The sequence below is a fragment of the Mangifera indica genome, chromosome 11 (genome assembly GCF_011075055.1).
Source record: "Mangifera indica cultivar Alphonso chromosome 11, CATAS_Mindica_2.1, whole genome shotgun sequence".
Taxonomy (NCBI): Eukaryota; Viridiplantae; Streptophyta; class Magnoliopsida; order Sapindales; family Anacardiaceae; genus Mangifera; species Mangifera indica.
In genome coordinates, this window is record NC_058147.1 from 5,461,388 (window position 1) to 5,487,984 (window position 26,597).

A 26,597-nucleotide genomic window follows, 5' to 3' on the forward strand; every position below is an offset into this window, starting at 1 on the left:
GAAAATTTTCCAAACCCTTATATTTTCAAATCTTACACTTATCTCCCAAATCGAAGTTTGACATTTCACAAAAAAGTTCAGCAGTAATGCTGAACTTACGGAAAATCTCTAGTTTCTTCATTTTGTAGCTGCACCACTGATAATGCTTGTGAAAATTTTAGAAACCCCCCATAGATTAAAATCTTTCACTTGCAGCCCAAATCAAAGCTTATATGCTAAACTTCTCCAAAATGCATAAAACGGACAAAAATCCCACTTTTTTGTTAGAAGGGCAGGGGCAAAATTATATTTAATCAATATGTTTTTATATTAATTAATAACCCAAGTAAAAATGATAATTTGACGAAAAAGATACATTTTCCAAAAAACATTAATTACGATTTACGAAAAATAAATTCTAAATTTTACTCTTTTTAACCATACACCTCAGAGGACACGTGGCAAAAGTGTGTGCTATACATAACCCATTCAAAAAGACAACTCACACTCAGCATCCGATTTTAAGGCAATTTCTTTTGAGGATTCTTACTGTGAGAATATATACAATAGATTTACACAGCAGCACAGTAGGTGACGCCATTTAATTCCTTGCATGTATATAGATACATGAAGAGAAGCTTCTGTTCAGCCCTCTCCATGACCATGACCATCCCCCAACCAAAGCGACAAACATCAATTAAAATGAAAATGGAGGCTCTCGCAATACCAAATGAGATCTGGCATCATCTCTCACCCACTGTACAATTACTCTCACAATCAATATACAACAATCATGCCAAAACTTCCCCACCCAAAACCAGAATATGTCACTCCCATTCATGAGTACACACTGGCCAGCAACATATATCAGCACTAATTCCACTACCACTTTCATAATAAATATAGCAGTCCCCCGCAGAAAGTAGTTATCTGGGGCAAGGTAGTTGTTAAATTCGCACATAGACAGCCCAGTATTCTGGCTAGTCTACCCATCAGGTTCCACCGGTTCAACAGAAGATGTATCCTGGTTGATCTGCTTCTCCTTCGGAAGGCAATCGAGAGGGACAAACAGATATCCTTTGGGTAATTTCCGATTCTTCAGAGATGCTTCATCTGATGTCATTACCATCTCCTTTTCAAATGTTTCAACATGCTGTTGAATAATAGTATAGAATAACGTAACTCTGAATTCTCATTTTAATAAGACATGTAAGTGAAACTAAACAGTCAGTAATGCAAAAACTGAACCTTTCGAGCTTTGGAGCTCCATTCCTCTTCACTCGAGAGACTACGTGATAAAAGAGGTCTGTGAGGTATTTGCTTCCCAGAAAAAGCCAAACTCTCCAATGGTTTTTGGGTAAAAGGATTTTGTGAAGTGGAGCTGTCATCTGTCTTTTGGTCAGCTTCCATGGACACATGCACCTTAATTCGGCGCTTAACAGCAGTACTGCTGTCCACAGTTACATCATCTGAACGCTGAACAGCTTCACTGCATGATCTATAATCATCAGTATGTCCTTTAAGTGAAGTTGTAGCAGATTCTGAACTAACATCTGGGAGGGGAAAGGGAGTGCGGCCCAGAGCCAAATGAGCAGCATGGTCTCTTTTGAGGGCAAGTATATCGTGAGAGCAAAGAATCAACTCCCTCTGCAATCACAGGACGGGAAAACATATTATTGAATATCTTCCACTCATATTCAAGAAAACAAAGAGTAGCAATAACAACTGAAGTGAATGAAAAGAAACTGAACTTTTTTAATACCAAAAATAACAGGCACAATTTATACACACAAAAATTAAAACCGTTTTGCTGAAGATATTTACCTTTATCTTCTCACGTTTGATGATTCGCTCACAGAGAAGGCGTAACCTCTCTAGCTCAACCTATAAAAGGCATTCATGAAACCAATAAGGAGACTCAAATAGCAGGATGAAACTAGAACATAAGGTAATAAAAGCTGTAAGATGTACACAATCAGCCAAATAAATAACCAGCAAAAACTTCAACACATGTTATCACCACCAAAAAAAAGTGCACAGTACCAATGATAATGTTCTCCTCATTTCAGAACTCTGGAATTTTCAATAATAAAACCCACAAAAACTACCAGAAATAGAATATAAAACCTCCTTTTTTCTGAATTACTAGCATGCAACCTGTAAATTCTTCAAATAAATACATGCTCTATTTGCAAGAAATAGTTCAGCACAATAATTTGGAAACTTGTATAAAGTTCAACTCTCAATATCAACAACCAACTTGTAACAATAGAATATTACTCAAACCTGAAGAATACAGATATGCATTTGATCAGCAAGAATGACAATTCAGCAAGCTATAGTAAAATCAAACAACTAAAGCACATAGAGAACCCTTACCCTGATTTGCTTAATGCTTTTCAATTCCTCAACCCCATGTTTTTGAGTTTCAGCCTATAAAACAGAGATTCAAAAATAAGTCAAGATACATAAAAAACTTTAGTTCTTAGCACGGATATAAAAGAATAATATTAACCACCATTTGAAAAATAAAACATCTTCTATGCAAACAAATAAGCAGACCTTTGCCCTCTGCTCCAAGCTATGTTTTTCACAGTAAGCCTTGTGCTGGAAATTGCCACCAGTAGACTTTACATTCATGTAAAACCCAGTACTTCTAGCACAGGTGGGATGAAATGCGGTCTGACAGTGACCGAAGTTGCACTGCATCAGCAAAATTGTGTTAATTGCCAAAAAAAAAATCCTTGAAAGGGAACAAAACAATAGCCAGAAAAAAAAAAAAATCTCACCTTTATGCAGACACCATTTCTGTGCCGGCAGACACAACAAATATCAGTCCCTTTTGAAACAGTCTCCTGAATTTCCATCAGGTATACTTGTTAGTGTTAAATAGGGTTCATGTAACATAACTCAAAAATATACAGAGAAAAACACCTTGGTAAATGAAAACAAGATGTACACATACCATTCCCACAACAGGATTTACTTGTCCCCTTCTGAATGTTGACTCAAAGACCCACTGTGACCATAATGCAGAAACCAAAATTAATGAAATTTTAATGAATAAGGGATACCAAATAATGTGCTAACCAACAAGAATAATTGAAATTTAACCTCAGCACAGAAGGCATGCACCCAATGACTATCTGCAGATTTCCTAAAAGCACCAGTGGTGCCACCACATAAACCACATTCTGCAACAAAAAAAGGTTTCTCCCAAAAATTGACAGATGGAGCTCCGGAGGATCTAGATGATAATAATTCTTCACATAATTCACAGTGCCAAGGACCTGTAGATTCTTTAACACTGCGATAGCAATCCAAATGAACAGCGACCTGTTGGAAGAAGGGCTATGTCAAAACTAGAAACAGAAAATATCCTTTTTTTATACTAGAAATTAGTATATGGATTGGGTTAGTTAACCTTGCAACTTGAACAGACTAATATAGGGTTCAATATTGTCTCAGAGCGTCTGCAAATGTCACATGATCTAGGATGTTCTTTAGAAAAATCTGAGACTGGATGAACCATATCAGAGTACTTCTCCAAAACCCTGGGGACAGCCACCCTTGCAAGTGTCTCCTTAGCCCGAGGCACATCCTGAGAACTAATGCCAGCCCTCCCATTATGAGAATTTGACCTCAATAAGTTCTGAACAAAAGAGAGAAATTCGTTAAAATAATAAAGCATACCACATAAGAGATACAATAAATCCAAAACAAGAGAATAACCAAAATTACTCAAGTATTGTAACAATAACCTCCTGAAGTGCAGATTCTTCAAGAGCATCTTTTCTGAATGATGAAATCCTAGAAGAAGCTGCTGCTGCAGCAGTTGCAGCAGCTAGAACAGCCTGAGCTTCTTTATGCCTTCTCTCTTTCCTTCCCTGCTTTCTTGCTTCTCTAAGTTCACATAGATATCTGTTAACAAGCACAGCATCCCATCTTCGCATCTGTGCTACATCAATCTCCTGTGGTAGACTCTTAGCAACCTTGGAAACCAAATTATCTGCAAAAACCATTAATAAGGAATTCAATATCTGATTCAGCAAAGAATGAGATAGAAATTTCCATGCCATTTAGTAAAAGAAATAGCAGGACAAGAAACATGATGGAAAAACACAGAGCAGTAAACACATTAGAGAAGAGAGAAGAGACCAGTCAACCGCTTTCTAGCCACTGCACTGCCAAGTAACCTATGCTGAAAATTAATAATTTCCCCTTCCACTTCGTCTTCAGGAGACAGCTCTAAAATTCCCGATTTCCTAGCTTTAACCAACTGCTCTAAATTTACTCCATCAGAGTTAAAGATCATGTCATTGCACTTCAAATGTTGACTATGGTGATTACAACAAACACTTGCATTGGCAGATGCCTCCAGACGGGATACTTCTCCCTCACCTGAACCTGCCCAATGATATTTGTTTAACCAATTAAATATAATACAAACATGAAACAGAAAAAGATTTCACCATCATATTGAGAAAAAAATTTACCATCAGATTCATGAACTTCCTTCTTTGAAAGCATCCCACTATGCATCTGCATTAATGTCTCCCGCAAATATGGGTGCACATAAAAACCCGAAGTTTCTGTCTTGCTGAAAAATGCAAATATAAGATGTTAAAATTTTTTTCATTAAGTTAGCTACAAGAAAATTTTGATATTCAAGAACTTACATTATGTCAGGGAAAAGTAGATTCACAGTTGAACAAAGAGGATTTTCCTTGACTGCTTTCACTGATAAATTCTGTCCAGGAATTTCAGCCTCCTCTTGCTGACACTTTTCAGAGAAGCTACAATCTGAGGGTTTAGCTGAGTTCCCTGTCCAACATATACTGTTTGAGTCAAGAGAATGAAAACCAGAATATAAGCAGGTTAATAAATAAGGACACACAAGACAAGAACACTGACTGACTTGATAGATAAATTACATACACAATGCTATAGTAAATTTATGTTGGAAATAAAAAAGAAATCAATTCATTGTCGACTTTGCTCTCAGATGGCCAGTCGCAGAACATTAGACAGGGCTTCTAAATAGTCTCTGTTTTTTTCTCCTATGAATCTAATACCATATAACTAGGTCAACTTAACATAAGAAAATACATCCACTAGCACACCCTTTCTGAAGAGGCAGGTGCAACCAAAAACCAAATAGAGGTGACAAGATTAAAAAGAGTTCAAAATATTCTCATGACTCAGCAACAGAAGAAACTATGACCTCAAGCCAACTCACAACAAAAACTAATATATAATTTTATGCAAGCCATGCAAACCCAAAAATTTAACTTTTGATCAGCGGAAAAGGCATCAGAGATAAATGATAATACAGGAAGACATACCTTCAGACTTCAGTAAGTGCCTCGCCTGAGAATCTTCAACATCATCAGGATTGGTTGAACTCTGCCAAAACAATACAAAATTGTTTAAGGGGGGGAAAATGGCAGAAGCCCAACTGAAATAACATTAGATCACAAGGCAAACTAATAAGTGCGAAACATATTCACCACAAAAAGATGGAAAGTCATTTCAGAAATTAATTTTCTACCTACAGGATCCCAGCAATTCAAATATTCTTAACATATTGTTTCATAGCATTTTGAGACATGAACATAATTAGTTGTGATTACTTAAAATTACTCAAAGCATTTTTTTGCTTTGAGTATCTGATATTTCTATAGCATAATCCCTTAAACTAATTTCACAGCCACTCTATTCTCTCATAGTGTCTTCAGCTGTATATAATATAAAGCTTAATTCAAGCTCAACAGTTTCAATTATCCATCTTTCTTTATAGAACATAACATATCAAAGTTTTCATCAATAGGTCACTATTCCCCCCAAATGATTGAGAAAGCCACAAATATGCAACCTACAGACACTTTAGCTTATTAAACAAAAAGCACAGGTAAACAATGTAGAGCTGGCAAATAAACCATGAGAAACCACATCATAAGATTCACGTTGTAGACAAGAGAACCAAATAGTATCACTTATTAACTGAATAAAGCCCACATTAACAATGTGTGCTCATATGTTCATCTCCTAAAATTATCAGAAATATAAGCTAACACGCACACACACACCCCCAAGCTATCTCAAACAGCAGGAAAGGGCTTAAAAACTCCCAGTCCACAAACTAAACTATTCTATTGATTATTATGCTAAGATCAGAGGTGTAATGTTGCAAAGATGATATACACAAGAACTTGATTGTTTCACACACGGCTTCCACTTTACTCGTGACAAAACAATAACATTCCTGTCAACCCAAGATTGTTATAAATAAACTGTGTGGCACTGACAGAATATTGATAAATTTTTAGTCCCTCTATTATGTATGGATGTAAAAAATTCTGGAGGTGTACAGGGCAACCACAGAGGAAGGAAGGTACCTGGCAAAACAAAGCTTGAAGAAACCAACTTTCCAGGGGCATAAAAAGCTATACCTTCATAATTCATGACATATGGCGACACCAGAGTTCCTAAGAAAAGAACATTATAACCTAACCACAGACAGAAATCCTAAGGGCACCTCATCAAGTATGAGTGAGCTCAAAATGACAAAACTGAAGAAAGGCCACAAACCAAAAAAGCAAAATTTATAAAATTTCGATTCAACTCCCACACCCCTGGGGCAAATCCCACCCAAAAAAGAATGCTCCTCTGCATTTGCAGAGGCCATTAAAGTATTGAACATAAAGGGTTAAGAAAATGGAACAATGGACAATTTACTAGCCAACCAACAATATTTGGCACAATCACTTATTAAGCTTTAACCAGAAGGATGACAAAACAACCCGCAAAATAACTTCCTAAACCAAAAACCAATTGCTATAATGCATCCAAAATGAAAATTTCATGATTTCACTTCAGCTGATACCCAAAAAGCCTACAAACCAAATTAGAAAGTTAATGTGCTACAGGAAACTCAAAAGCAAATAATTGCAATACCATAAGATTACCTTTTTAGTGGCATCTGGTATGAATACCCTACATGAATTCACTGCTTCATCCCCGTCAATTTGATCAATTTGTACCTGATTCTTCATCACCCCATTGTCACCTAAGATCTCATCAGATAAGCATATTACTTTATTCAAAATTCTCATGCTGCTTTTAGTTCTTCTACGAGGAGGTACTGATTTAATGGCAACAGGATCTGAAAGCTCTGATACCATTACACCATTAGGATCAGCAAGTCCAGTCTCAGCCTTTGAAGAAATTGAGGATTTTAACTTAAATTTAGAACTTTTCTGCAAAGAACCCAAACAAGCATGATTGCTAAGCCATTTAACTATTTTGCATAGCATGTCAGGACCCAAGCTATCACCCTGTAGAAAGAATATCAAGTCACATAAAAGAAATTCTAAAAAGGATAAAATAAATAATAAACTTTTAAAATTACTCTCAAAAATTGATTACAAACAAATAAAGCTCATTACAGCAAGTGTTGTATTCAGTGAATCAGGGGAAATGCCAATCTCCAATGCTACATCTTTGACATTGACTTTTCCAAGATCAATTAACTGCATCATTGAAAGATGTAAGACTTTGAACAAACCAAAGCTCAAACAAATTATTTCAACAATGAATAATTAATCAGTTATAATAATATATTCGTCTACTACCTTCTTCAAAATTAAAGCAAAATTTAAGGATCCAGAAGGATTAACATCCTCACTATCAGGTCTTTCTAATAACATCCCCTGAGCCTCACCACATCCAGACATAGTTTCACCGTTTAATTTGGAACCAGACAACCCCCGCTCTTCACTATCACTAGATCTATCAGAATTTGCATCAGAAGTATCCATGTGAACTGCAAGTTTATCTCCATTTTTGCGACAGATCTTCACCTTGTGTAATTTGTTTATTGGCAAAGTCCTTAGAAGTTGATTGGAATTAGAGGAATCACTGGCAATAGCTGACCGTGGATCTCTTATGCGTGTGTTACTACTTCTGTCCTGGATGTCTGAGTGCTTTATGCAAAAAGCCCGTAACTCAACCTATAGCAGCATAAAAATAGTTCATTTTTCAGAAAACATCATCAACAAGAGGTAAGTAGCATGCTTCAGTAGCAACACTTGTCTGATAGTTAATAGCAATAATAATTATAAAATTTCAGATTCTAGAAATGAAAGAATTGCTTACATTATCACATCCATATTTTCCCCACACCTCCAACCTGTACTTTGACTCCCTTGCACACATAGGATGGAAAGAAATTCTACAAGAAGCTGAAATAAAATACAATTAATACTGGAAGCAGTACTAACTAACGTGTGCATAACCAACCCAATAACATGAGTAAAAGGTACAATGACAACCGGTAACTCAAAAACAAAGTACAATAGCAGGTGATCTCAACATTTTTGTGAAAGAAAGAATAAAAACCCCTGATAACTGTACATGTTCTGACAAATAAAGCCTCTGCATCCTTATATTGGCCATTACTATTGAAGATCAAAATCGGAGAAAGTAACAGGTTAACGGATGACAAGAAGTTGCAAGTTTAACAAAAATAAGCTAGCAAAATACTGTGAGCTTATTTCCTTCTAAGAAGAATCTTAAAATTGTATATTCCCAATATAGAAAGCCAGAAACAGGCAAGGATAAATAGGAGTATAGCACATAAAAACTTCCTGTTACACATTTCATATATTCACAAAGAGCACCCATTCTTGGTTAATGGACCTTACATGGACGAAGCAAAGAATTAAACACAATAGCAGACCATATATGCATATGCACAAATATGTGAAGTAAAATGGAAGCAAAGATAATCTCATTTCCAAGAAGCTCGCCTGAATTCAAGTTGAACTTTTTTGTTATTCAGCCAGAACATTAAGTTGCATAAATAATGTACTACTTTCTAAAAACAAAATGTAGCAATACTCTTAGACTCGTAACTTCTGCAAGAGAATACAGGACTTCTGACAAGCCTTATATACCTCAGCATGATAAGCCACTTCTAAAAAGTAAACTCCAGCTGCAACATAAGACTAAACTTGACAAAACTTTCAATAATTGTTTTTGCTCCAGAGACTTAGTGGTCTCACCTTTCTTGTAACCCACATAAGGAAAGTGATAGAATATATAATTGCAAATGAGAAGAATGTGATGCTCCAAAACACACAATTAGAACACAAAATCACAAGGTCTCTGTTGCCTCAAACTATTGGTCCTGTATTCAATTGTCATCAGGAAACTTTCAACAAGATACATAGTCCCTACTTATTTTCATAGCCCAAAGTCTCTATTACGGCACAAATATGAACTCTTGCTATTATAATTCATGTAGATACCATTATCCCACATCTTAGTTATGTTTCCAGTGTTTAATAACCATGTAACTATTAAAAGGGCAGAACATCAATAAATGGCATTTTAAACATCCTTCTCAACAGCCTTAACAATGTTTATGCTCCAGCAGAGTGTCTCTACCAACCCTAAGGAGTATTGAAACTGTCTAACCATACAAAGTCAGAACCACGATCAAATGAAGACATCTTCCGACGCAAGCAGACAATATACTTTAATTCAAATCAATAACTGCAGCATATCACCATTTCTCAACACAAAGATGTAGCATAGTGATCTTCGCACTCTATTAATAAGATTTTTTAATTCTAGCAACAGAATACCTCAAATTTAACTTATCAAGCTGATGGCAGTTGAATTGCATTTTAACAAAAAATCAGATAATGGATCCCAAAAGAACTGTACACGTGGATGAGATAGATTCTGTCTTACAAATAAACATAGTCACCTTTCTTCAGCCTTACTGGAGAAAAAATGTAAGAGACTTAATACAGAGTATAAAAAGCTTCTAAATACATAATATAAAAATCCTTTTATCCATTCATCTTTAACTTGAATAATACATGTCATATAGAATAATAAAATAATACTGCCACCAGTCCAGTGCTCAGTGGAAGATTAAAATACAAAGTAAATTCTTTTAAAAATTAATTAGATACACAACTCTACACCATATTATCATATGGCCGATCTATGAATACGATCCTGCATTCCAGTGTAAGGCAGATAAGTAGCACACCAATTTCAATTACTAGTATGCTCTCCAGTTGTACCAGCAAAAAATAAAATGCAGAATGGTAAAATAAGTAACCAACAAACATACCATAACTGCAGCGGACACAACCTCCAGACTTCATTTTGCACACATTACACAGTGCTTTCTTTCTGGTTTCTTGTATTCCCTCCAAATTCATAATTGGTTCCATCTTTGCCATGTCCTCTATAAAGACACCAGGCATGAACACAGAACAAAATAAGTGAGCAAATTCCACAGACCCTCCATCTACACCCCTCCCAAGTACAGGTTTCAGAGCACCCCCTTGCTTCTCACAAATCACACATGACTGCTTCACTAAATCACCATTATCATTCTCCTTTTCCTTACACCAAGAACATACCCAAGAACCATCTGAAGCCTCTAGTGTGCCATAACACTTCTGATGAACTGCAACCTTACAAGAACTGCACAAAATCAATTTGTTGAAAATTTTCCCCGTATCAGCCATGCAGCAAAAGTCACATAGACCAGTGTTCCCTTCACAAGGACAACCGATCAAAATTTTCTCCAATCCTGCATCCCCTCCTAAAAGCTTCCTCTTTTTTGAAGGCCGATGTGAAGTTAACAAAGCCCTAGTCCTACAACCTAATAGCCACTCTAAACCTACATAGGAATCCGCAGTAGAAGAACTGGTTTCTTCATTAATCAAACTATCGTCCCAGCAACCGTCAACCTCCATTAATTGTTTATCATCTTCTTTATCACCATCCTCTTTAAACTCATCCTTAGTAGCAACCCCATTAAAATCTCCATTGTCACAACTAACACACTCACCTCCACTCACCTTCCCATTACTTCCATCATCATTTCCTCGTAAAGGAATCAGAAAACACTTCTTAGAAGCTAAAGAACTAAAAGAAACTACCTCAGATAACACATCAATATCAGGCAATGACAAGTCCCTAAAATAATCCTCAGTCTCAAACCAAATACTAGCGCCTTTCGACCTCTCACTCTTGGTAGAAGACTTCTTATCTGCACTTGAGTGAAACTTCTTGTGCCGATTTCTACTATCAGGTTGCTTTAATAAACTGGCAAAAACACTGGGCAAATTAATCTCACTTAAAACTCCATCTTCAGCAACATCAAAAGGGGACCGCTCTGAAAGTGCCTTCCGAGCCTGCGAAAATAAATCAACACAACTGTTATCTTTAGTAGCTTCCGGGATTTTAGCCGAAATTTTAGGAACAGAGGGGCGGCAAGGCCTTTCCTCAGTGCCGCAACCTCCGTCCGCACCCCTACCCATCATCTTCTTCTGCTTGTGACATTGAAAATCTCCGCTCATTACAAAAAACAACCACCACCACCACCTCCTCCAACTCCACCACCGCCACATTCCATCATCCCCTAAGACAAACCTTTACCCTAACCTTATTCTAATTCTAATTTCAATCTATGTCGTCCCCAAAATACCTTCGCATGCACATACAGATCAAAAACCCTAACCCTAATTAATTAAAATCTACTGTGTTACCGAGTTCACGTGACGATACAAGGGGTGAAGAGCGTAAGAAAGAGGATAAGACGCGGCTAGGGCAAGGGTTTCAGTTATCCTGATGCGTGGTCTCTCAGATCGTTTTTTATTTAATGTCGTTTGGTTTATTTTTGTTTTTTCGTAATTCGATTTCGCTATCGAAGAAGAGAGAGTGGGTAGTAGATTCGCGTTTTTTGCAGGCAAGGGAGGACGGGTCGTTCAGGGTTATATAATTATATTTTTTATAGGGAAGTTTGGATAATATGTTCTAACGCAACGGGTGCGCGTTAAGTGTAGCCCTCCAGATTTTAACACGTGGAATGTTATCGAAAATCGGATAGATTAAACACATCACATGACTTGTAAAGATTTGAGTAGGCAGTGCAAAATATTTCCTGTTACATCTTATGACAACTAAAATTAAAATTAAAATATCGATTTTCCAACAGTACATTGATTTGTTTCAAATTTGTCATTTGATCAGATATATATAGAATTAAAAAAAAAAAAAGCATATAAAGTTCAAGCAATTAATTTATATATATATTTTATATATCATAATTTTATTTTTAATTTAAAATTATTTAATTATATAATAACATATTATTTATATATTATATAAAAAAAAATTAATACACATAATTTGATTGTAAAATTATAATTATAACATAAAATATTTGATGACTGGATTTATATTATTTTATATGAAAAAATTATAATAGAGAGAAATACAATTTTTATATCCGAGTTTCGTAACAAAAACAATTTTTCAGCTTTTAATAATATAAATGTTTTTTTTTTGGGGTAAAAACAGTTTTGACATAATATGCAGTATTACCCTTTTTATTTGATAAAGTCAATTACTCAAGGTGTGATTTTAACTTTTCACCATTGCCATGTCCTCTAAAAGAGATTATAACCACATTGGCATAAAATGTTGTTTTGTAAACTCTTTCTTCTTCTTATCCTTCCTTCATCCTCCTTTCTCCTATGCCATTTCTTCTTTCTCCTTATTTTTTCTTTCATTTTGTAGACCCATCAGCATTTAATTTAGTTTTTTGGACTTGTTTGAATCCTGCAACATGCTGATTTTTCCTTAAGGGGCACCAGTTTCTTAGTATCATACTTCAACAAAACCTCAAGCTCCACTTTCATAATCTCAAACCATATAAGACTAGATACAGATTTTACTATACTGGTGGGCTCTTTAGGAACAATCTCAATGGGGAGAAAAAAAGATTTTGTGCATATAAGTGACCTGGCTTTGCTCTTTTAATCATAGGGTAACAAAACTTGTTGGTTCTTTTCTTAGCTATTACAAAAGGCTCAATAGGATTATTACTTCTAGTGAAATAGTATTACAAGTAGACATGTTAATGAGTTGGGTTAGATCTTAGACCTGTACAATAATAGGCCTTCAAGCCGAGCTAGCTCATAGATTTTTGAAGGCTCAAGGTCTGACCTTATATATAGGGTCAAGCTAGGTTTTAATTGAGCTGACCCATTTAAATAATTTTTTTAATTTTAACTAAAATTTTTAAATATAAATTATTTTTCAATTATTAAAACTGAGGATAGTATCTCAAACATTTTATTTATAATCTTTTACTTATGACGAAAAAATACTACGGTTATATGATGAAAAATATTATAAGTTTATAACATAGTATAAATAAATTAATTTACATATTGTATAATTACAAACATAAATAAAATATATATACCATACTATTTATCTACTTGTCCTGAACATCTAAATTTTTTAATTCATTTGATATTGTATCTATTTGTAATATTTTATAATAATAAAATTATAATAAAGATAAAATTATAAAGATAAAAAATTATTATTTACAAATTCAGACAATTTTCGATAGAGAATTGATGAGAGAAAATAAAATTACGAATATAATGGAAGAATTAAGGTTGAGAGATTTGTAAATAAAATTAGAAATGAAAAATATTTGGATTGGTTTATATAAAAAAAAAATTAAAAAAAAAAAAAACAAACAAACTATTGAAGGTTTCTACTTGTGGCAGAAGCTTCACTTGCTTCTGCCATTTTTTTTTTTAATTTTTAAATAATATCAGGTCAGACCTCCATTTAGTTTAACCCAATTGACATGTCTAATTGCAAGAGTTTGACGAGTTTTATAATATGAGGTGTTTATAACAAAGTTTAAGTTACTTTAGGTGTGATTGAATCTAACTTATTGTAAGGTGCTTCTATAATTTGAGGGCAGAGTCATGAAGGTGTATATATAAAAATAGAAAGTTATGAGTTGAGTTCTTGTGGATCAATATGAGTATAAGTGGGTGGTGGAACTCTCAAGATGGTTGAACTTGAAGCTATTAAAGGTGATTGTGATGATTGCAATGAAGGAAAGAAAAGACTGAAGAGTAGAATTTGAAGTTCTTTTAACACACTTAGATGAAGGATTAATAAAAGTAAAGTCAGAATCAGATTTGTGAATTGGTTATATGATTAAATAAGTCTACTAAGACTAAATTCCCTAAAACATGTTCATAGAAAGATTAAATTTAAAAAATCTTATAATAATTATCATTGTTATTATATAAAAATAATAAAACAAGAAAACATATTAACAAATTTAGAAAATAAAAATGATTCTTATTTACAAATAAACAGTTTAAAAGGGAAAGTGTAGTTGAGGAAAAAAATTGCAGTGAGCTGTGAGAGTAGTCTGAAAAAAAATGGATTTGGCGGAGCTGTGGGCAATCTTCGGTCCCGGCTTGGCTGGAGCCATATTTGGAGCGGGTTGGTGGTTCTGGATCGATGCCGTCGTTTGCAGTTCCGTTAAAGTTTCCTTCGTTCATTACCTTCCTGGTCCTCTTTCGTCTCCCTCTCTATATGTACATGTCTTTTTTTAGGGTTTTTGATGTGTATATGAATATTTGCCTTTTCCGGCAGGTATTTTTGCGTCAATTGCCGCTTTAATGTTCAATTGCGTGAGAAAAGAAGACATTGAGTATTCTCCTTACGAAGAAGGCGAGTGGAGGTCAGTTTTCAACTTTAATTGTTTCATTACGATTTTTGTTGTTTATGATTTAATTTAAGTTTAGAATTGGATCAGTTATTACTTCTATAACTGATCGAGCCTGTTGATGCTGCTTTTTTTTTTAAAAAAAAAATTTATAAGGCTTATGCTATTTATATACTATTGGTCTTACCTTTTTAGCTTTTTTGTTTTTGTTGGGATGAATTCATTCCCTTCACTGAACTTTATTTGTTAAGTACATAAAGTCATTTATTAATTGAGTTTTGTGAGTGCATAAACTTCATCAGAGTAATTCTAAAACTGAGGTTGATATCTGTGGCTTTCAATTATAAATAAATGGATAAAAAAGATATATGAAGACTTGTGCTTGGTGTTCTATGAAATGGATAGTGCTGACAGCGATTAGTGAAGTATTCAGCATCATTATTGATTCTTAAATCCAATAATTCATTATTCTGTGCGATTTTTACTAATAACTCTGAGATTGTCTGGATATCTCCATGTATTATGATGGGAAGTTTGTAAACCTGATGGTCTTGAGAGTGGTTAAATTTTTTGCTCATTAATTAGTTTAATATATGCCATTAGTAAGACAGGACGGCTGGTTGATCGATCCCTTGAAGCTTTGTGAATAAATGATGATGACAACAACGATGTTTTTGGTAGGGATGATGATATAAGTTTTCTGAGAATCTTATGTCTTTCAGAGTGCATAATTTAATCTTTCAATCAATTGATTGCCAGCCCATAATTCCCATTTTAGTCACTGTAATAATATACATGCAAACATATGTGTTGATTTAATGTTTCACTCAGTAACTTACTACTATGGAAAGTAAGTTTGCCTAGTAGGTTTGTGGAAAATTTTCTCTGGTAAGGGTTGGACCAGCTTACTTTGGCTATCTTGTGATGTAGAGTCCATAGAGTTTAAAGTGGACGTTTTTTGTTCTGCTGTCTGTGCTATTAGAACTTACAGTTCTCATCGAAGATACAACCTATTCAAGTTCAATATTGTGGCTTGTTATAGCTGTTGCATCATATGACTACAATTTGGTGTCTCTAAATTCATTCTTTATTATAAGTGCATAATTTGTTATAACAGTTGATGCATGTCAAATGGTGCCTTCTGCTTCTCAGTTGAAATGTTGTGAGAGCCCTGACTTACTATTTTTGTTTTCAACTGGCATACATAAAGGGATCTTAGATTACCTTTCATCTACTTTTTCTCCTTTTTCTATTGTAAATAAATCTAGGCTTCACTGGTATACTTGTGTCTTTATGTGAGCTAAGCCAACCAGTTTTAAAATGACTGAAGAAAAGGGATTTATTGCAGTTGACTTTTCTATATTGTCTAACTGATGCTTGAGAATTTCGATTATTCGGCCTTTGCTAGGGGCTTTGATTGGTTTGCATGAATTCATTCTTACTTTCTAATGCACATATTTGAAAACATACATTTTTTTTTTAAATCCCAGCTAATGCTGGCTTATCTTATATATATTATATCAACCCATTGCTGTTAGGTTTTTTTGGGTGATGGGTGCTAGTCTTTCTCTTTTTGGTGACAGGTTGAAGCTCTGGCTATTTCTCGCTTATGTTGTATCCTTTGTCTCTCTAGCAGCATCAGTTGGCCTATTAATACAAGATTCACTTGTTAAAACTGGTCCATCAGTGTGGACAGGAACTGCAGGTGTCTTGCAGTGTGTGTTTGTATTGATCAGGTAAATAACTTTGAAGATTTAAAGTTGTTATCTTAATGCACTGCACGTCTGTCTCATATCTCAACATGTAAGAGCAGTTTTTGTAGTCAGTGAGTAATTATTTTATAATCAGTATTCTGTTAGGCTAATTCTCCAGGACTCTCATGCTTTCTAAAGGCATGGTAAGGGTTGGTTTCTTATTTACTGGAGTTGCAGGAAGGTCTTCTATTACAAATTAATTTGATCTTGTTGAAGGAATTTTCTTTTTGTAGGATAGTGTTTCTTACCTAAATCTTCATGCAAACAAGAGCTGACTAGTCCATAGCTAAGAAATTTTGCTCTCTCAAGGAGATACCTTATTTCTATCTCTAACAAACACAATGTAGACTGATAGATACAAGTATTCACAACCACTTGACAGGCTCAATTTCTCAGATGGAATTTCATGGGACTCATTTTTATTCTCAAGTTTCTATTTGATCACTGTATTTAATGCTGTTATATCAGTTGATTAATATCAACTTGTCATTAACATATTTCTCTCCTGCAGTGGACTCATCTATTGGACTTCTCATCCAGAGTGAGAATACACAAGTGAACAAATTCACCATCGGGAGATTGAAATTTACAAGTGAGGGAACTTAATTCTCAAGAATGATTTTATTCATTTTAATTAACGGGATAGAAAATGCTTGCTGCTTTTGTAAATGTACGTTTTGTATTACCAAATCTTGAGCATCCAAGTAGACTTCATGCATCTCTTATGTGATTTTAGTCAAATGAAGATTAATTAATTTCAGGCTGTGCATGTGTTTTTATAATCTACTCACAACGGAACCAGATTGCAATATTTTTTAAGTTGGTTATTTACAGCTTTTCTCTGTATTTGTTCAAAGCAGGGTTTGCTGGTTTTCCAACCTCCGGTAATGTTGTCTTTTATAATCTCGAATTAATCAGCTGTTTCTTGTATGTCTCTGTTCCCGAATATTATAAATGTGGTTAACTTACGGTATATTATATTTAAAATTTGAAATCAGTAGCGATCAATATGTGACGGCATCTCTTTATTGAATAAAAAGTTTTGTTGTGCCCCAGAGGCTGTGGGTAGATTGGGTGGTAGTTTATGTATAAAAAAACAAGAGTTTAAGTTTCTTTTGATGATATATTAAGATTAAATTTTTGATTTATTTAGTTGAATGGTTATAAGATTACTCACTAGACTCGAGGTTTGATTTATTTAATGTGATTGGTTTTACTTGAAAAAGCGGTCCAATTCAGATGGATTTCTCTATTAGCCAAAAAAAAAGAAGAAGTTTTGTTTTGGAAATTGAAAAGCATTCATTAATAAGATTTTCCGATGATTAAGGATAGTCAATTCTAACATTTTATTTCATATAATTTTACTTTATATCATATGGGAATATGTTATAATTGAATTTTACATGATAAATATGATGTTTATATAGGACTGATCACTAGACTCGAGGTTTGATCTGATTGATTTTGCTTGAAGAAGCGGTCCAATTTAGATAGATTTATCTATTATCAAAATTAAAGTTTTGTTTTGGAAATTGAAAAACATTCATTAATAAGATTTTCCAATGATTAAGGAGAGCCAATTCTAACATTTTACTTCATAACATATGGGGACATGTTATAATTGAATTTTACATCAATAAAAAAGACATTTATATAGTTTTGGGGTTTTTAATCTCACCGAATAACATTTTACTTCATATCATAAGCATGCAATGAGCTCATGTTGGCACTATGGTTGCAAAATGTGGTAACATGTATAAAATATAAAATTTAAATTTTATATTGAAAAGTATAAATTTTTAGTGTAAATTACTTTAAACTCTTTCATCAATAGTAATTTAAGATATGGATTTGTCAAAGTTCACAATCCCGAGTGTATTGCAACCAATTGTTGGAATTTTTGAAATATACTATTTTAGATTGAAGAAGGACAAAGTTAATTGAATATTACTTCTAAATTTTCCTCTTGTTGTTCTGGACGGTTCACATCCTTGCAACCTCTTTATTGTAGACCTAAAACATTGTTGGGTGTAAATAGTATTATATTTGATAAAATTTAATAATCATAAATAATTATTATATTTAATTAAAGATAATAAAAAAATATTAATATATTATTTTAATTAAATATTTTTAAATATAATTATTTTAAAATAAAAATAAAATTATTTTTATCATAAAAATTAATAAACAATAATATAATTATAATAAAACTAAAAATAGTTTAATAATATTTTAATACTTGAAGTGTAAATGATAATCCGATTATATATTATTTTATATATTATATCATTATTAATAATTTAAATATTTTATTATCTCACAACTAAATAAAATAATATCAATAATAAAAAATAAATTAATAATAATTTTTTTATACATTAAACTAAACATCACTGGATGTAATCATGTAATATAAGGACAAGCTTTTATTTGCTTTAAAATTAATTTCTGCATTAATGTCAGATGAAAATTAATTACATTAAATTTGGCCAGCCCAAGCTGATATTTGAGTATAAATTGACAAACCATAATTTATGTGTCATTGTCCCTTTGCGCTAAGCAAGATTCATTACAGGAAAGAGGACTATTTCCCATCTAAATTTTAGTCTAATTTCAAAATTATACCTATAATAATTAAAAAATCTAAACACTCATTTATAGATTATCTACAATTCAAATTTTTAGTTAAGACAAAGGTAAAATCATCATTTTACCTATAAACTTTAAAATTTTAAAATTTTTGTCATTTTTTCCCCCTCAAGTTTTAAAAACTAGAACTTCAGTCAATTTTCAAAGTTTAAAAAATTTAAATTTCACTCTTAAGGTTTACTTCTTTCTCTAGCCACCATCATTCCAACTGACAGTTGATGCTTTCCACTCATCTTTCATCTTTTGCTACAAAAGATGATAAAGGACGACTCTTAGTTGTCTAGATCTACAAAAAGAGACAAAAGACGATGTTTCGTCATCCTTTGTCACGTTGTCCAGAAATAACGACATCATATGATGCGATTCCAATTGAAATAGCATCACTCTAATGTAATTTTAGCTAAAATAATATTATAACGGTGCGTTTTATTAGGAATCACATAAAAATTATGTTATTTCAGTCAAAATCAACATGCAATTCTAGCTTAATCGCACCATTTGGGTGTGCTTTTTGATTATAGTATCTCTATTATGGTGTGATTATGATTAAAATCAAATTGTTAGAGCGTAATTTACACCGTTGCTGACCACTGTTTAAAGTTTAAAATTTTTCTTTGCTATAAAACAACAGTAAAAATTTATTCAATAAAGTCTGAAAGGATATTAAAAGTTACGAAGAATATCTTTGTTTTTTAGTATGTGTATCCTAAAAATTAATTACCTGCTTTAAATAGAAAAGCTTCATCTTTCAATTTGGAAGCTTGTTGTTCTCACGTAATGGCGATACTGGCCATGCAATTATGGCATCTTATTTCTAAAGGGTGCAAATCTGCAACTGAAGAAAAGATAACAACAGTATCCTTAACAGAAAATTTGAGTTGGAAACTTAATTAAGGAAATGTCTTACCAATTGCAAGGGTCTATAGAACGAGGTGCTATATAAATGCACAAAACTGAAACATTTTTACCAAGTGACAATGACGACAATGAGCCTCCAATGGAACAAGTTAATGCTTGTGACAACAATTGTGTCAGTACTACTGATTTGCAGCTTTGGTGAGTCAGTCTTCCTTCTATATTGAGATTCAAAGTATGTATATGTATTCATATCGGAAACGGAAAATGAATTTCAGTGTGTTGAATATATTGCAGGCCGGGGTGATGTCGGCGTCAATTATGGGTTGAATGGAGATAATCTTCCATCTCCAAGTGAAGTCGTAGGCATGTATCAGAGGTGTGGAATTCCATACATGAGGATCTTTGAGCCGAAACCTGACGTGCTTGACGCGCTAAGAGGAACAGAGATCATACTCAGCCTTGGAACCAGAAATGAAGACATACAGAACCTTGCACAAAGTCAAGAAGCAGCCACCGCCTGGGTGAGTGCTAATGTGCAGCCTTATGCAAATAGTGTGAAAATCGGATGGATCACTATAGGTAACGAGGCGATTCCAGGACCGTCTGCTGCTTTTATTGGTCAAGCCATGACTAATGTTCGTAATTCTCTTGCTTCCATTGGCTTGTCTAATATTGCTGTGACAACTGTTGTTTCAATGGAAGCATTATCAGTGACTTATCCGCCCTCAGCAGGAGCTTTCTCAAATGAAGCGGTGAATCCCATGCGCAGCATTGTACAGTATTTTGCAAATGCAGCTTCACAAACGCCGATTCCCTTAATGGTGAACATCTATCCTTACTTCGCTTATGCGTCTGACCCGGATCATGTACCGTTAGACTATGCCATGTTCCACGCAACAACACCGGTGGTTGATGGAGAGTTGAAATATTTTAGCTTATTTGATGCAATGGTAGATTCTTTTTATGCAGCTTTGGACAAAATAAAAGCGGGTACTGTTCCTCTTATTGTAGGCGAGACTGGTTGGCCTTCAGCAGGGAACGACCCAAAAACAAGTAAGGAAAACGCACGGACGTATAATCAGAATCTTGTTAGTCACATTAAAGGCAATGGAACACCGAGGAAGCCCGGCCAATTGTTGACAGCATTTTTGTTCGAAATGTTTAATGAGAATAAAAAGGAAGCAGGAGTTGAGCAGAACTTCGGATTATTTACTCCAGACAAGCAGCCTGTGTATCCATTTTGGGATTGTTAGCCAACAAAATGATGCTTAGAAATAAAACTTTTCCTTCAATTAGTGAAGTTATACAATAAATGGTTTCCTTTATGCAATGGCAATGGATGCCAAAAATATGTGATTTCCTGTTTGATAATTCAGGATTCCATATTTCGAATTCTGACCCGGTAAAATTATCTTATAGTACTAACAAATACTATTAAGTCATTGACGTAGTTTGGCCACCCATTAATTTTCTTATCCAGCCAATACAGTAGCCACACAACACCTCTTTATCGAATAAAAGTTTTCTTTTGGAAATTGAAAAACATTCATCAATAGGATTTTCCAATGAATAAAGATTGCAACTGCAAACATTTTTTACTTCATATCATATGGGGAGATGAAGTAAATTAACTCTCCAATTCTGTGCCGACTTGTTTCTTCGATATGGTTTATTGTTTAAACTGAATTATTCACATCCTTAACTAATTTATCGGCCGTGGTGGCACGTATGGTAACATGTCTATCCGTTAACAATTGATCGTCTCTGGGATATTGTAATCTGTGATTTTAACCAAATAGGAGTTCTACCAATGCAATACGACTATCCGATAACATGTATGGTAACAAGTTTTCCTGATAGAGGCTATGCGACGCATTAATCCGGAAACATCCAATAAAAGAAAAAGAAACTGCATATATACTTGACAAAGCAAAGAGTACAAGGGTTGGTATGAATAAATGATCATTTAAAGTCTTTAAATTTAAACACCTGCTGCCTAATTTTATTGTGGTTAATAAGAGCCGACGTTCAAATCAGCTAGAGTTGTGGTTGTACATAATAAATACAATTTACGAATTGGGGCAGCAGACCGTTGAACTGAACTTTCCGTAGTAAATACCCCTGGATTTAAAAGTCTTTTTCATTCAATAAAATTATATTAATATATTTTTAATATATAATTTAGATATATAAATAATATAATATTATTTTAATTTAAAATCATCTAATCATATAGTAATATATTATTTATATATTTAAATTATATATAAAAAATAGATACACATGATATTATTTTCATATTATAACCTCTTTTCCGAAGCTCCTCAAAGTCTTCCAAACTTACCACTCTTCCTCTCAATTGCTTTGAAATATGTAAACACAGATTATCAAATTAATAACGTTTTCCAACTGTGCAGCCCTTATGCACATACGTACTATGATTTTGTGAAGAAAACTATGATATGCGATTATTAGAAAATCGTTTTTATCCAAAATTTAAACACCACGTATAGTTGTATGTCTTTTCACGTGTGGTTGTATATTGTGCTTCTTGGGCGTATGGGCATACATCTCTAATATGCATAACCATTCCTCTTCCAACACTTAGCCAATCTCATACATATACATAAAATAATAATTTTACCCTTTACTTAAATACGAGCATATACTTCTAGTATGTCTGTATTGATGACATCTTATATTTATGTGATAGTTAATGTCATTAGCTTTATTTAATGATCTTTACGATGTAACATAGGATTCGTGATTTTTCTTTTGATAATTACAATGTTCAGATTTAAAATTATTTAATCGTTAGTTGGCCGTTTGTAATCATTACTAGTCAGTAGCTTAGTCTTTGAAATCTCAAATTGTCATGACTTTGAGGGCCAAAGAACTATTCCCACCCAAGATTTGGTATAAAGATAAATGACACCGGCAAGGTTTTAAAAACTCAAACACTTCTTATTCTTAAACTTTTATTAAAATTATAGTTAAATATAAAAATAAAATTATTATTTTAATAATAATATTAACATATATATAATTTTATTTCATTCCCTATTTTTACAAATTGATGTTTCATCTTAAACCTCAACTTTAAAAAGTGACTCCCCCCTTAAGTCCTTAGATTTTTTTCTTCACTTCTCTAGGTACTAGCCACCAATGACTGTCGGTTTGCAACCTAAACCTAGAGATGATGAAGGATGATGTTCATCATCTAGATTTGGACGACGCTTGTCTTTTTCACTAAATGACAAAGCATGGTCTAGATAAAAGTTTTTTCCTTCAAGAGAGAAACGTTGAAGAGAGAGGTCATCATTCACCAGAGGAAGTGGTAAGATTTCAGGATATCAAACCCTAAGGAGAAAAATGAATTTTTCAAAATTTAATCCTGAGAGAAAATTATCAGTTTTCCAAACTAAAGAAGGAAATGAGAAATAATTTTATTTATTTAAATATTACTGGTAAAATAACAATTTTATCTTTAACTATAATAAAAAATTCTTGGGTAAGCAAAGATGGACTAAACTTTGGATAGGTATTTAACTTTTTAAAACTCTATCATGTGTTTTTGTATTTACACCAAACATTGAATGGGACAAAGTCCTTTGGCCTGACTTGGAGGGCTGCTCATCTGGCTGCAAACAGTATCTAAAGGATTGTATAAATATGCCATTACGGCTCAATAAACCACACCAGAAAGCTAGCAGATCTTCTTCCTAGGGCTCTCCGGCCATAAGTTAACTTCTCTGCTTTTACCCAAAATGGAATCCTTTGGTCCTCTCCAATTTCTCAAGGACAGGACCACTTTAATCACTGTTGCCACTGGCTTTCTGGCAAAGAGTACTATAAGTTTGCACTCTCTCTCGCATTCTATTTATGATTTCATGCTAAAATTACATCAATTGCTGTTACGTTTTTGCAGTTTTTGTGGAGAAGATACTGAGGATTCAACCAAATGTGAAAAAGCTCTATCTTCTCGTGAGAGCAGAAGATACACAGTCAGCTACGAAACGTGTGCAAAATGAGGTATATATGTTATGTATTCATTTACTTTGTAAGGTTCGTCCGACTCAGTTTATTTTTGGGAGGTAAATATTATCTTGTATTTTATACTTAATTTCTGTGGATATATCTGAAAATTGCTAGTTAACATTCCAAAACAATTCATGTATACATGTAGATCGTAGAAAAGGATCTGCTTAGGGTTGTAAGGGACACTTGCGGTGCCAATCTGGAGTCCTTTATATCAGAAAAGGTGGTTTCTGTAGCTGGTGATGTTTCTTTTCTCGATCTGGGAGTAAAAGATTCTCAAGTAAGGGGACAAATGCTCAGAGAAATAGATTTAGTAGTCAATTTCGCTGCAACATCAAGCTTTGATGAAAGGTATATATATATGTATGTATATATATATTGAGAGAGAGGCTAGGATTATTCAATTAATTAAATTTTCAACAATATTATATAGATCTATTTTAAATATATAAATCAATAAATAATTTATGTATATTATCAAGTGATTGAGTGATTTTGAATTAAAGATAAAGTAACATTTAATTTCGTAACATTCAATTACATAATAATACGGACAAATATGTAACTATTTTTTACGCATAACACTGCAGTTAAATTTTATTCATCTTACAATAATTACATGACATTTAATAAAATCCCTGTGTTTTAATTTATTCATCTTTTGTAGATATGACGTTACATTAAACACCAATGGAACGGGGGCTCTGCATGTTTTGAATTTTGCAAAGAAATGTATCAACATAAATGTGCTTCTCCATGTATCAGCTGGAAAAACATTATTTAATTATCCTATTCTAGTATTCTTATTGAGACTGGGGCTACCCGACTAATGACTGCTTTTGTTTCTGTCCTTCTTCAGCTTGTCTGCGCGGTGACATATCAGGAATTATCCCAGAAAATCCATTTTACAGCGGTGAAACTCTCGAAACTACATGTGAATTGGTCGTCAATACAGAAAAACAATTAAATCGACTTCAAGCGGAAAATGCTACTGAAAAAGAAACTATCTCAACCATGCAGGATTTAGGCATGAAAAGGTTTGACCTTAAAGAAATCAGTTCTATCTTTTACTCGTCCTACATGCAAATAATTAAACAAATAACAATAGTAGGAATTTATTTCATTAAATAGAAGTTAATAAGAAAAAACAATATTATATGTATTTATTTTGAATGCATAAATAGGTACACATTTATATACGATTAGATGTTACTTTATTATTGATTCAAAATCATTAAATCATGTTATAACACATATAAGTGTGTATCTATTTGTATACCTAAAATGGGTACACATAATTTAATAATAAGAAAACACATATATATAGGATAAACCAATTAATAAATCCATTAATATTACAGAAACTACAAAGATATTGCAACAATCCTTTCAAGTTTAGCCCCCCACTTGAAGTTAGAAGAGAACCACTAAAACATTAATTATCATCTTTCTATAAATCACTACAATTATGTTCAAGTGCCCTCTTCAATCTGAAGAGTTCATAAATTAATAACCTTTTCAACAGGGCAAGATTGTATGGATGGCCAAACACATATGCGTTTACAAAGGCAATGGGAGAGATGATGTTAGGAGACTTTAGAGATGATCATCCCCTTGTCACCACTTCCCCACCATGGTAACCGGTACCTATTCTGAACCATTTCCTGGTTGTATTGAGGCGTGAGGTATATAATCACAACAAGAAATGAAAATAATAATACTATTTTTTTATATAATTTGTATTTCATCAATTAAATATGAATATATACTACTTCCTTGTAATCAAGTAAATTAGGTTTCACGTCTAATGTTTACGGCGGGTAACAAAACAATCTATGGCCCAATTCTTGGTCATGGTAAAGGGAAGCTAAAATTCATATACGAAAATCCTGATACTATTCTCGATTTGGTGAGTTCTAACTTTTTTCTGTAAATAACTTTAAATTAACAAAATTGGTAGAGTATTAAAACTTCTTAGGAAAATGTATGAGTTTGAATCTCTATTATATTTTCGAAACCTTGACTTACACAAATTTATGATATGGAACCGTCATCATGCAGATTCCAGCGGACATGGTGGTAAACCAAATGATCGTAGCAATGATGGCAAATGACAAACAGTCTTCTCAAATTATATATCAAGTTGGGTCATCTATGAGAAACCCCATAAATATTTCGACTCTTCAAGAGTTTATGATCCGATATTTTACTAAACATTCACTGATCAACAAAAATGGGAAGCCAGTTACAGCCCCACAAGTTTAAAATATTGAAGAAATCAGCTAGTTTCCGCATGAACATGGCCATTAGATACGTGCTGCCACTGCAGGTTTGCTTTCTCTTTTATTTAACACCTAGAACCGTCCATTCCAACCCAGAAAAGGTTTAAGCTTTAAGCTTCATTCTATCTCCCATAACTGATTCTTGTGATTTATTTTTCGTATTAAACTTTTGTATTAGGTACCGAAATGGGCGAATTCAATGTTACGCCAAAGTACAAGGAAGTATGTATTGATTCTGATCGAAAAATCAAATTCATGATGCGATTGGTGAAACTTTACAAACCCTTTATATTCTTTCGAGGCATATATGTACATATGTAACCACTGCTCTGCTTATGTTTTCTACTCTTATTGAATAAATTCAAAAATAGGAAGGCAAATGCGCCATTTGCTTGTTATTGTACAGCTTTGATGACACAAATTCAGAGAAGTTGAGAATGGCAATAAAAG

The 26,597-nt window shown here is 33.5% G+C and overlaps 4 protein-coding genes across 7 annotated transcripts; 3 read left to right on the forward strand and 1 right to left on the reverse strand.

The window, feature by feature from the left end:
- Positions 1-493: 493 nt before the first annotated feature.
- On the reverse strand, positions 494-11,774 carry LOC123229224. The gene is made up of 19 exons (XM_044654882.1): positions 10,130-11,774; positions 8,137-8,222; positions 7,614-7,991; positions 7,428-7,511; positions 6,948-7,316; positions 5,325-5,385; positions 4,659-4,803; positions 4,476-4,579; positions 4,138-4,386; positions 3,741-3,988; positions 3,404-3,631; positions 3,094-3,315; positions 2,945-2,998; positions 2,769-2,834; positions 2,542-2,682; positions 2,359-2,412; positions 1,804-1,863; positions 1,228-1,626; positions 494-1,132 (listed from the first exon to the last, which is right to left on the reverse strand). The coding sequence occupies exons 1-19, from the start codon at positions 11,418-11,420 to the stop codon at positions 965-967; spliced, it is 4,407 nt and encodes a 1,468-aa protein (XP_044510817.1). The 5' UTR covers positions 11,421-11,774; the 3' UTR covers positions 494-964.
- A 2,419-nt stretch (positions 11,775-14,193) lies between these two features.
- On the forward strand, positions 14,194-17,372 carry LOC123228870 (transmembrane protein 50A-like). Of its 2 annotated transcripts, XM_044654355.1 has the most exons (5): positions 14,194-14,406; positions 14,491-14,578; positions 16,147-16,299; positions 16,829-16,909; positions 17,178-17,372. In XM_044654355.1, the coding sequence occupies exons 1-4, from the start codon at positions 14,274-14,276 to the stop codon at positions 16,860-16,862; spliced, it is 408 nt and encodes a 135-aa protein (XP_044510290.1). In that variant the 5' UTR covers positions 14,194-14,273; the 3' UTR covers positions 16,863-16,909; positions 17,178-17,372. The 2 variants fall into 2 exon arrangements, with proteins under 2 accessions (XP_044510290.1, XP_044510289.1); XM_044654354.1 differs by lacking the exon at positions 17,178-17,372 and having other exon boundaries at positions 14,197-14,406; positions 16,829-17,080.
- A 2,560-nt stretch (positions 17,373-19,932) lies between these two features.
- Positions 19,933-21,152, forward strand: LOC123230142 (glucan endo-1,3-beta-glucosidase-like). The gene is made up of 2 exons (XM_044656270.1): positions 19,933-20,025; positions 20,122-21,152. The coding sequence occupies exons 1-2, from the start codon at positions 19,947-19,949 to the stop codon at positions 21,078-21,080; spliced, it is 1,038 nt and encodes a 345-aa protein (XP_044512205.1). The 5' UTR covers positions 19,933-19,946; the 3' UTR covers positions 21,081-21,152.
- Positions 21,153-23,530: 2,378 nt separating this feature from the next.
- On the forward strand, positions 23,531-26,589 carry LOC123230041 (fatty acyl-CoA reductase 8-like). 3 transcript variants are annotated; one of them, XM_044656141.1, is made up of 6 exons: positions 23,531-23,673; positions 23,756-23,859; positions 24,014-24,216; positions 24,725-24,902; positions 25,927-26,194; positions 26,326-26,589. In XM_044656141.1, the coding sequence occupies exons 1-4, from the start codon at positions 23,595-23,597 to the stop codon at positions 24,738-24,740; spliced, it is 402 nt and encodes a 133-aa protein (XP_044512076.1). In that variant the 5' UTR covers positions 23,531-23,594; the 3' UTR covers positions 24,741-24,902; positions 25,927-26,194; positions 26,326-26,589. The 3 variants fall into 3 exon arrangements, 2 of the variants coding, with proteins under 2 accessions (XP_044512076.1, XP_044512075.1); XR_006505003.1 differs by lacking the exons at positions 23,531-23,673; positions 23,756-23,859 and adding an exon at positions 25,391-25,508 and having other exon boundaries at positions 24,098-24,216; XM_044656140.1 differs by lacking the exons at positions 24,725-24,902; positions 25,927-26,194; positions 26,326-26,589 and adding an exon at positions 24,533-24,707.
- Positions 26,590-26,597: the final 8 nt, after the last annotated feature.

What these genes read in the sequence shown, in the direction of transcription:
- LOC123228870 (XM_044654355.1), top strand. Translation starts at nt 14,274, where the DNA reads ATGGATTTGGCGGAGCTGTGGGCAATCTTCGGTCCCGGCTTGGCTGGA. An exon ending in TACGAAGAAGGCGAGTGGAG is followed by an intron (nt 14,579 to 16,146) that starts GTCAGTTTTCAA and finishes TTTTGGTGACAG; the next exon opens with GTTGAAGCTCTGGCTATTTC. An exon ending in TGTGTGTTTGTATTGATCAG is followed by an intron (nt 16,300 to 16,828) that starts GTAAATAACTTT and finishes TCTCTCCTGCAG; the next exon opens with TGGACTCATCTATTGGACTT.
- LOC123229224 (XM_044654882.1), bottom strand. Translation starts at nt 11,420, where the DNA reads ATGTGGCGGTGGTGGAGTTGGAGGAGGTGGTGGTGGTGGTTGTTTTTT. An exon ending in GGAAGTTCATGAATCTGATG is followed by an intron (nt 4,387 to 4,475) that starts GTAAATTTTTTT and finishes ATCATTGGGCAG; the next exon opens with GTTCAGGTGAGGGAGAAGTA. An exon ending in GGCTAGAAAGCGGTTGACTG is followed by an intron (nt 3,989 to 4,137) that starts GTCTCTTCTCTC and finishes TGGTTTTTGCAG; the next exon opens with ATAATTTGGTTTCCAAGGTT.
- LOC123230041 (XM_044656140.1), top strand. Translation starts at nt 23,595, where the DNA reads ATGGAATCCTTTGGTCCTCTCCAATTTCTCAAGGACAGGACCACTTTA. An exon ending in CGAAACGTGTGCAAAATGAG is followed by an intron (nt 23,860 to 24,013) that starts GTATATATGTTA and finishes GTATACATGTAG; the next exon opens with ATCGTAGAAAAGGATCTGCT. An exon ending in ACATCAAGCTTTGATGAAAG is followed by an intron (nt 24,217 to 24,532) that starts GTATATATATAT and finishes CATCTTTTGTAG; the next exon opens with ATATGACGTTACATTAAACA.
- LOC123230142 (XM_044656270.1), top strand. Translation starts at nt 19,947, where the DNA reads ATGACGACAATGAGCCTCCAATGGAACAAGTTAATGCTTGTGACAACA. An exon ending in ACTACTGATTTGCAGCTTTG is followed by an intron (nt 20,026 to 20,121) that starts GTGAGTCAGTCT and finishes AATATATTGCAG; the next exon opens with GCCGGGGTGATGTCGGCGTC.